At 44.3% G+C, this 10,368-nt stretch overlaps 1 protein-coding gene across 3 annotated transcripts in view; it reads left to right on the top strand.

Annotated features, from left to right (window-relative positions):
• The first annotated feature begins 672 nt into the window (after positions 1-672).
• Positions 673-10,368, top strand: part of DENND1B (DENN domain containing 1B) — a 258,260-nt gene continuing 248,564 nt past the window's right edge. For all 3 annotated transcript variants that reach the window (XM_068541850.1, XM_068541853.1, XM_068541852.1), the window contains exons 1-2: positions 673-771; positions 2,777-2,841. In XM_068541850.1, the coding sequence (XP_068397951.1) occupies positions 755-771; positions 2,777-2,841 (82 nt within the window). In that variant the 5' untranslated portion in view covers positions 673-754. The remainder of the gene's footprint in view (positions 772-2,776; positions 2,842-10,368) is intronic.

Raw genomic sequence — 10,368 nt, 5'->3', positions numbered from 1 at the left:
ATGCGGCGGCCCGTGGTGGGGGAGGTCTGTGTCCCCGACGTGCAGGCAAGTGGAGCACTGTTATTTGGCTGCTTGGCAGGGCTCTTGAGCAGGTGCACGTCCTAACCTTCTCAACTCCAGAGGGGGCGGCTCTGGATTCGGAGGTAACCAGGCCCAGCTGGAGCTGAGCGGCACCTGGAGCTCCGTCCGGGTTTGCAGCCTGAAACCAATGAAACGCCCCAGCCTACGAAGGGTCGAGCAAACACGGGCAATTGGTGCTCTGGGCGCACGCGGGGTGGAGCACAGGGCGAGTCCAGGTGCTTTGTCAGGTTCTTTGCTTTCCGGGGGCTGCAGCCCTGACGCCCCGAGCCTGGACCGGCCCCGGGGAGGCAGCCGGCCGGTCCGGCGCTCAGGACGCGGGGCACTTGCGATCTGGCCGCACAGCGGCCGGCGGGTCCCAGGCAGGGCCCCTGCGCGGGCCCCCCGACGCCCGCCCACGGCCCGGCCCCCACCTCCACCCCCCTGCGGGGGCCGGCGGGCCGCGCGGCCCAGGTGAGGCGGTCCGGCTGCGGCCCCGCCCGCCGACTTCCTGGTTCGCGGAAGGTGCAGGCAGCGCGAGGCCGGCGCGAGGGGGCGGCGGGGGCGGCGGCCGCGCGGTCACCCGGGCGTGGGGGCGGGGCGGGCGCAGCTCCACCGCCGGGCCGCGGCCGCCGGGCTCTGAGCGGCCGTTCCCGCGGCGGCCGGCGGGGCGGGACGGCCCCCGCGACATGCAGCCATGGACTGCAGGACCAAGTGAGTGCGGGCGGCGGGCGGCGGCCCCTCCTCGGTCCCCCGACCCCGGGCCCCAGGACCCCCGGGTCCCCGGACGGCCTAGGCCGCGGAGCCTGCGGGCGGCGGGGCCGCGCGGCCCGGCGCGGAGGCCTGGGCGCCGGCGCGGCCGCTGCGGGTCCTGGGCCGCGCGGGTCGGACGTGACAGCCGGGCGCCCGCGCCGCGCCGGGCCGCGCGGTGCGGGTGTGAGGTGTCCTCTCGGCGCGGTCCCAGGTCCTTCTTTTTACGCCTCTTCTTAGGACCTGAAAGGTGCCTGCGTGTGCGGTGATACGGCCGCTGGTCCCTGCCAGAGGGTCTCGGGGGCTGGGTGGTCGGTGGTGGTGTTTTGATGTGTTGGCTCCGGTACCCACCAGGGGAGGCTTTTCTTCAGGAGACGAATTAGGCAGAAAGCTATTTGTGTTAAGTGTGGTGATTTTCTTTTGGGTACCTTAGAGGCATGAGTTTTTAATTTTGCTACAGAAAGTTAGTTTGCAAAGAATTCCATCCTTCTTCTCTTCCCCGCCCCCCTTAACCCTCCCTTCCTCCGAGTTTAAAATCGTGAATATCGTGTATATTTCTTTTAGCGTGGAAGGCCTTTAAAATTTCCCAGTATAATGGAATCGATATTTACTGTTTACACTTGAGAGATCCTAAAGACTATTACGAAAATAGGAAAATTGTGTGATTTAGAATTGTTTTCTTCAGTGTTTGATATCTTGCGGGGGGTGGATTGCTATAGGTGCATGACTTAAAAGGTGTACCTTTTGACCTGAACCGGATTAGGAGGGAGGGTCACCTGATTGAGGGTCCAGATTGATTATTCCCATTGAAGCAAGTGAATCGTGGGAGGGCTGAGGAAACTTCTATTTGCAAATAAATTTATATGGTTTGTCGCTTCCTATGTTTCTAGGTTCTTGTAATAAATTAAAAAAAAAAAATAGAGTGTTTATTTAGAAGCCAAAGCTGTCATTAGTTTCTTAAAGGAAGTGCATATTAAAAACAGCCAATGCACGCAAAGACAGTAAGGTCTCCTTGGCAGGAATAACTGAAATATATTAACACTTTGATCACATGGACTTTGTGGTATCAGACTTTGTTTGACCTTTTATCTTCTGGCAGAAAGAGATTAAAACAGAACTAAGTTTAAAAAAAAAAAAACCAGAACTATGTTTTTAAAAAAGATGTCTCAATAGGTTTCAATTTGCTTTTTGAAATAAAGTAGAGACTATGTTGAATGTATGAGCAGTTAGTGAAGATGCGGATAACTTTTGAATGAAGCAAAACCTCACTGTTCTTAATGGTAAACTCTATATATTGAGACAGATGTCCAATTTCCCCAAAGATAATTGACATAAAATAAGGCTTTTTTTGGTTGGCCTTTCAGGCTATGTATAGTTTGGTACTTTAAACATGCTTATGTGCTGTAATTATTATATCTCAAGAAAAGTATATGCGAAGTATTGCATTTAAGGAACATTATGAATTTCTCATGGTGCTCTAGAACATGGCAGGTGGAACCAGGTGTTCATTTACACCTGTATTACAAGTCCTTTGAAGAAAGCTGGAGAACCTGCTGTCAAGCTCTGCTGGCGGGGAAAGGTAGAGACACTTAGGAACGTACTGGCTTTCCGGTTTTGGTTCAATAAGATAAAGGCAATGCTTTATATTTATACAGCACTTAATACTTTATAAAGTACTTCCATTTGTATTATTTGATTTGTAATCCTCACCATAATTCTTTGAAGCGAACAAGGTACTTTATAGGTAAGAAAACAGGCTCAGAGGTTAAATGTTTTGCCCCAAGACTTCAGACTCCTAAGCCTCAGGGTTCTTAAGTTGCTGAACTAGGAAAACACTTTACTTCTTCAACGTTGTGGTCATATAGTTATATGGAACATACTGAGACAAGAACGAGATTAATTTTTAGAGTTAAGAAAATATAAACTTTGTTATAGGAAATAAAAGTAACAAAGTTCTTTTTTTTTTTAGGGAAAATCCAGAAAGAACCTTTGACTTGGTATTGAAAGTGAAATGTCATGCCTCTGAAGATGAAGGTATGTGTGTTTGCTAATTCAAAACAAGCGCTAATGTTGTAGACGACCAGAACGTGGTGGCATCAGGATAATGCTGAATTGAATGTCTATTCTGTGTCTCGTGTCTCAGGTTCTGGTAATAAAATAGATGCTAAGTCTTTGCCATGAGGTGGTAGCAATCCAGAATGTTATCTGTGCAGCTTAAATTTCAGGTGTATGTAAAGGCCATGTAACTTACAACTTAACTTTACCATTGGTTGATGAAGTTATTGTTAGTTTTGGTGGAAGGGCACGCCTTTTCATTTGCTTTTGAAAATTCAGCTCCTTTTTTAAATGCTAGCGAAAAATTTCTCACCTGTACAAATGGGAGCCGCACCATTTCCCTTCTAACGTTTCCCAAATGCAGAATGTGGACTGAGTACCCCCTCCATGGGGTTCACTCCAGGAGCCTAGGACTTTCAGGGGGAGGTAAACAATCATGGGACATTACTTGGAAGGGTTTCAGCTGTCAGTTCTATATAATTTCCTGAAAAGACAAGAACACTTTAGGATCATGAATTTTTGTTAGTTTTCCCCCTACTTTTGTCCTATGTATGTGTGTGTGTGTGTGTGTGTGTGTGTGTGTGTGTGTGTGTGTGTGTTGGGTGGTGGAAAAGAGTAAGGGACGTCTTTTCCTGCTCATTTCCTTCGTATTGTGACCTTGTGCGATATGCTTTCATGGATATCTCCAGTGTATGATTTCACTGCCAGTGTACTTAGACCCCAGACAGCTTGATGATTCAGTGTGGAATTTTTGTCCAGACTAGTTGTGCACTCTCAAGGCTTGGTGGAAAGTCTCTCGACGCTCTTAGCTCCTGAAACCGGCCAGCAGTTATATGCTCCTAAGCAATTTGGAGCTGCACACCTTAAAATAGAGGAACCTAACCCAGCTGTGGTGAAGTGGGCCTGGCTAATTTTAGGTAGGAAGTCAGACACCCTCCTGGCTCCGCCAGCCCTGCCTGCTGCACTTAGGCCCGTGTGAGTTGCAGCTGTGGTCAGGTTTTTCCCCAGGCGGGGACTGATCCTAGGTTGTACGTGAGCTTTCTCCGATTAAAAAGATAATCTTTTGTTGTCCTATATGTATTAACATTGGTCTGTTTACGTTCTTTCCAGGCCCAAGTAAGTTCTCTTTGAAGACTCCAATGGATACGTTATTATTATTATTTTTTTAGCTCCAATTAAATCTGTTCTTATAGTGTATTTGATATGAATAAATCTTCACAGTACCTACCATAACATCAGCTAAGGTGTGTGGAGTAATGCTGACCTGATGTGTTTGTAAAACAGGCTAAATTCCTTTGGCAAACATGGTTTCTCTGTAATTTTAAATGCGTGCTAATGTGATCTTGATGAAAGCATGGACCTACCTTATGGAACACCCGATCTGTGCATGTGTGAGTGGGATTCGGACTTTCCATGCAGACTCCTGAGTGGTTTACTCCTTACTTCCGCCCTCTGCCTTTTTCCATTTTTCAGGAACTGGTCATTTCAGTTGGTATCTTTTACTTCTGCCCTTCTTTTATTACCTTCTTGCTTTTTTGCTGTTGTTATTGTTAAATTGCTACTCATCAGAAACATCTTCATTTGTATTTTAACCATTTATCCAGCATGATGAAGTTGGAAATATAATAAAGGGTTAAAATAAGCACTTTGGCTTCTCTGTAGGTTGCAATTAATCCATTCTACCCATGGATTCCATTAAAATGGCTCATTGGCAGCAAATTCAAAGGATTTTTTAAAAAGCTAAATTCAACTATGTAAAAAGCATTAACAACTGTTCTTTTTTGATTGTGACTTAAATTGATGAATGTAACTAACATTTTAGGGCCTAACAAGTTATACTTTTTGTGCTCTAAAAAGTGATGTTACTGTATAACTAAAATTTTATGTCAAATTGAGAGTTCGATGTTTCTAAATTTTTTTTTGTTAATTTTCTACTGTATTGATAAATATTGAAGGGCAAAATGTCCAGAAATTATTAAAATAAGTTATTGGAATATTCTTATTTAACTATCAATGAAACCTGTTTATCTAGTGAGTCTCATATACGTATCAGTTTGTTTAAAGTAGGATACGTTTTCTTTGGCTAACATTTACATGAACATGGATGATATTCTTATGTAGTAATGGACCTATAAAACAAAATGTGTAAATTAGGATGTTTTAGGGTACAAATATAAAACCAATTTAAATAATAAGGAAACTTGATATTTCATATGAGAGGAAGTCTAGAAGTAGGTCACCGGAGATCTAGGTTCTTTCTGCATCTGGGCTCTGCCATCCACAGCAACGGTGTCACTGGGAGGCTTAGGTTCCTTGTGGTGATAGAATGGCTGTCAGATAAGTTGGAGCTCTGCTTTCTTGTTTATAACTCTGGGGATGACAGACATTGGCTTTTCATGGTGCTCTCTTTAGCGCCAGAAAGTTTCTTTCCCCAAATCCCCCAGAACATTGGGTCCCAGTGACCCAAGTTGGCCTGGGCCTGACCAGTCCTAAAATAGTCATTGGAGGGGTGAGTGGCAAGACTGTCATGATTGATTTACTAGACAGCTAGCAGGGAATAGAAGTTGGGAAATCGATTAAAATGCTCTTGGCCTTTCTCAGAACACTGGTTTATTTTTTGAATGAATTGTTTATTTCTCAGAATATTGGTGTATTTTTTTGATGACTGTCTGTTTGATCCAATAGAGAATATGATGCTCAGGGTAAACTTGGTTTATGCTAAGACTGGTCATGTTACATTAAGATATTTGGCATGTTTCTTGTTTACGTATTAATAGAGAAGTTTTAACTTATTTATCCCAAATAATTTACATCATAAACATCTTCAGAGACAGACTGTCATTAACTGAGTTTCAGTTAGAGGTTGGAAATGGCATTGCTGAACTGTAACTTGATACATCTTGCTCTGGTGAGGTGACGATCATCATCTCATCTGTTGTTGTTTGGACTTGTTTCAAAGGCATTATATTGTTTTTTTTTTTTTTTTAAATTTTATTTATTTATTTATTTTTATGACTGTGTTGGGTCTCCGTTGCTGTGCCAGGGCTTTCTCCAGTTGCGGCAAGCGGGGGCCACTCTTCATCGCGGTGCGCGGGCCTCTCATTATCGCGGCCTCTCTTGTTGCGGAGCACAGGCTCCAGACGCGCAGGCTCAGCAATTGTGGCTCACGGGCCTAGTTGCTCCGCGGCATGTGGGATCTTCCCAGACCAGGGCTCGAACCCGTGTTCCCTGCATTGGCAGGCAGATTCTCAACCACTGCGCCGCCAGGGAAGCCCAATATATTGATTGTTTTTGAAAAGGCCACATTTTAGAGCACACGTGAAGTGCCCCACAGATTTAAACATTGCTGTGAGTGGGGTTGGTGGTGTTTCCTACTGCGTCCCCTTTGTGTCAGTGGAAGGGGTTCTGGTGGTGTCCGACGTGCTGGCTGGGGCGTCTTCTCGTGGATGTTTTCCTGGCAGGACAACTTCTCTGGTAGCTTCTGCTCCGACTCCCCGAGAGTGAGGTGCCAACATTTAGGTCTTAACGCTCTTCCTGTTGGATTTCCAAACTGATTGCTGGCGTTCCTTTTCTTCTCTTTGCTGTCTTTCTTCTTCCCAGCCATCAGGGAAGTTCCGCCAGCAGGGTGGCCGCCCTTCTTCGATTCTAATAACAGAACTTATTGTAACCGGGCTGCCCCTGCTTTCCCCAGAGTGATTCAGGGAAGTGAAAGGTAACCCTTGCTCAATAGAAGATGGGAGATGCCGCCTCTTGGGGTTTTCCTTCCAGGCAGTGGCCTTGGCGCCCCGCTTTCTCTTTCGTATTGTTGTCAGTGCACCCCCAGCAGCAGGAGGGCAGTAACCCCTACTTGTGTAGCGCTTCGTGCCACACACAGTTCTGGGTACTTTACAAAAATGCTGAGGTAGGAAATGAAGAAACTGAAGCACAGAGAAATGAAGAAAACTTGCCCAAAGTAGTCTGGCACCAGAGTCTGTATTTTAACCTATTGCCTTTTAATAGATTTGATATATGCATGTATATTTTAAATCTGCTGCCTCTGTTGCGTCTCAGTGTGCAGTAACTTCGCATCAACTAGAGTATCAAATGTATGAGGTTCAGGTATTTTTTTAAAACAGGAATACAATGTCTTCCTGGAAATTAATGAATGAAGTATAATTCCACATAAAATAACTACTGAGCTTTTTCCTTGTAGTGTTGATGCTGGCACTACTCTTTTTAGGATTTCCATCTCCGTATTTAGTGACTCTTTGATCTGACAGTTTTACTTATTAGTAGTGTTCAACACATCTTTTAGCAAGTCTTGTCTTCTTTATCCCTTTCTCTTTAGCTAGAATAATTTCTCTTAGGAACAAATCCCTCCTTGCTGCCGACTTTCCACTTTTATCAGCCTGTCCAGCCCAGTATCAGATTATCCATCCTTCTGATCTCTAGCTTATGTGAACACTTTAATTGCCTCTTTTTTCTTAAATCAGAACCTTAGGCCAAAGAATCCTGCCTTAGTCTGTGTCCCCCATGCCCTGCAAATGAAAGCTATTTCTAGACTCACTTTTGCGTTTGATGAGTTTTCGTCTGTAGGGATACTGTTTACACAGATTCACAGCATTTTGCTTCTTCCTGTGTTTTAGCACTTACTGTGTGCTTCTAGATATGTCTAGTATAGTAATACAGAGACATGTAGATATAGCATAGTGTCTGCTTGCCCTGCCTCAAGGAAGCTCTTCAAGGACTGGGCCACGACATAGTAACTGTATGTATCCTTAAGGAACAGTTTAGCGCAGTGTCTGGCGTGTTTAGTGAATAGTTACAGACTGAATAACAGGAATTGGACCGAGCATAGTGCCTGACCATTGGTCAAATGAATTCACAGAGGCTACCCTTGTGGACGTGATCCTCAGTGTGTGCTGGTGGACAGTAGCAGGGACATTAGCGACCGGTGACTGTCTGTGCCTTGGGCGGGGCTGTTTGGCGTTCCTGTGCTCAACCCCCCCTCCCCCATTCAGGACCCACCTCTGCTCGGCTCCCTCCTCACATCACAGGATTTACTGGGACACGTGCTGTGTTCGTGCGTTTGTGGAGGCTGCCCTAAATAAAGCCCATTGACACCCCTCCACACATGCCAAAACCCCAAGAAAACCTTAACAATTGGAAGGTAGAACTCTGATGAGTCATACATACGATAAAATGGTCTAGGAGACTTTACAAATTGCCCAAAGTGGAAAAAACTCTGTGAGTAAAATGCGGTTACCCTGCTTTTGCTCTCACTTTGTGTTCGTTAAGGAACTCTGAGTCCCTCTCAACCCACGTGCACTAGGATAAATTAGAGTGATCTTGAGTGAAAGTTTTAACTTTATATCCTACATTGTAGAAGAAAGCAAAACTTATTTTCTCATAGTTGCTAACCAGGGGCAAAGTTTAATGTGGTTCTTGAGGAGCATATCTTTGAGATACACCATTTTCGTTTTACGTCGAAAGTATTGAGAACGGCTGTACTTTTCCATTTGGCTCTGAGCATTACCTCCTTCACGCAGCTGCCTGCAGGGTAAAAAGCGAGTCACATTTCAGGGTTCAATATTTGTTGACTGTTACTTTGATAGGGACGCTGCAGAATTTATATTTTGATAGTTTGATTGTAACTTGTCTCATTAGGTGCTTTTATTTCTTCACATGTTCTTTAATTTCGCTGCTTTCATCCAAGGCGCCCTCTTGATGTTCAAGGTGAGTGATCCCCGCTGTTGCACGTGGAGGCGAGGCGGTTGCTCGTGGCGCTGTGCTCTCAGGCTGCTGTGTGGCCACTGCTATGTTGCCCCGGTGCCAGGAGTGTGTTCAGGTTTTTCTTGGAACTTCCTTGTTTTCTTGACTTTCAAGGTGATATGTTTCTGGTATACTTTTGGTAATATTCTCTCACTTGGAGAGAATGTTGAGATTATGGTCAAATAATATCCCTCTTTCTTTTCCTCCAAATTTTACTTTTCTGTTTGCAAGTTAGAGGACAATAATTTACCTTTTAAAATATACAGTTTCACAGTGCATATACAGTATTAGCAGTAGACATTTTTGGAGTACTTTAAACAAGCAGCCATGGAATTATTTTAGATGACAATGAAAATCAAAGGGATTAAGTGTGAAATATGTTGTCAATCAATTCCAAAAGAATCCTTCTTCTGTAGAGATAGGTTTTAATATTTAACATTCAAAAACTCCTCCCACTTTCAAACTCTTAGGCTTAATGCTAAAGGGATATTATGGAAACTAGGAGAGTTTTGTTTTTAATTTTTGTTTTTTTCGGGCTAGAAAGCATTCAAGACAGCTTTAATAAACTCCTGAGACGCTGTGATGGTCTTACACGGTTAGGTTAAATGGTCCCCCCCCCCCCCCCCCCCTGCTGTATTTATTTTGGGCAGAGCTAGACTCTTAGTTTACATAAATCAAGGATGTTAATTTATTCCAGGTGGTGGTTTGATTTTTATCTCTGGAAAAGGGTGTGTTGTTTTGCATTTCTGTGGTAGGTCAGTCCTCAGGCCTGGTTGGGGAACTTGCCAGAGATGCTCCTGAATTGATTTTCTAGAGGCGTTTAGGAGGTTAGTGCCGCCTGGGGTCTGCAGAGAGAACAGTAGAATTGTAGAACTGGAAGTTTCCTTAAAGAGCACCCGGTATACCCATTAGAGGGGCACCGCGTTGACACGTTTTTTGACTCCTGGAGCCTCTCTGGTCCCACCACGCAGGTGCGTTGTCATCATGCCGCCCGGTGACCGCACAGAGACCCCGGCAGAGCATCACACAGGCCTCCCCCACCCCACGTACCTGGCTTTAAAATTACCCCTCTGCTCACCACTCTTCAAACCACAATTTATTCAAGTAGGTGGTGTTGCTTAATGTATTTATCTGATTAAAGTAATTCACAGTGAGGTGTGAACAACTGGTAGACAGCCCTCAGGGGAGCATTTTAATTTTAAAGAAAGCCTTGTACACTTGAATTAATTAGAAAGATGCAACTTGCTATAGTGGAAGGATCTCTGAACTGAGGATCAAGTGCACCTCTGTCAGTTATTGGTTAGGTTACTCATTTTCCCCCATTTGTATTGATACTCTGTTCGTAATTTGTGGTTAACAGCTTTAATATGCGTGTAAGTATATTTAGAGTATTTGTTCAGTGAATTTCATTAAGACTTTTTTTTTTTTGGTTTATAAGTTCTCAGTTAATGAAATAAAGTTATAGCATCATGGTTACAGAGCCTTATTTACCAATTCATTTTCTCTGATTAGGCTTCCAGTTAGATGTATTACAGAAACAAATAAAAGCTACGCATCTAATTTATACAATGTGTCAGTAAATGTGCCAAGACCCTACAATTCCTATTTATCTTCACTACAACCATGTGAAGTGGGGACTGTTATCATTTTCATAAAGATGAGGAAATGGAATCTCAGAAAGGTTAAATAATGTTGCCAAGTCACACAGCTGTAAGAGGTAGGACTGTGGTTTGAATCTGTTTTTCTGATTCTAGA

The sequence above is a fragment of the Eschrichtius robustus genome, chromosome 3 (genome assembly GCF_028021215.1).
Source record: "Eschrichtius robustus isolate mEscRob2 chromosome 3, mEscRob2.pri, whole genome shotgun sequence".
Lineage (NCBI taxonomy): Eukaryota > Metazoa > Chordata > Mammalia > Artiodactyla > Eschrichtiidae > Eschrichtius > Eschrichtius robustus.
This window is presented reverse-complemented; position numbering and strand designations above follow the sequence as displayed.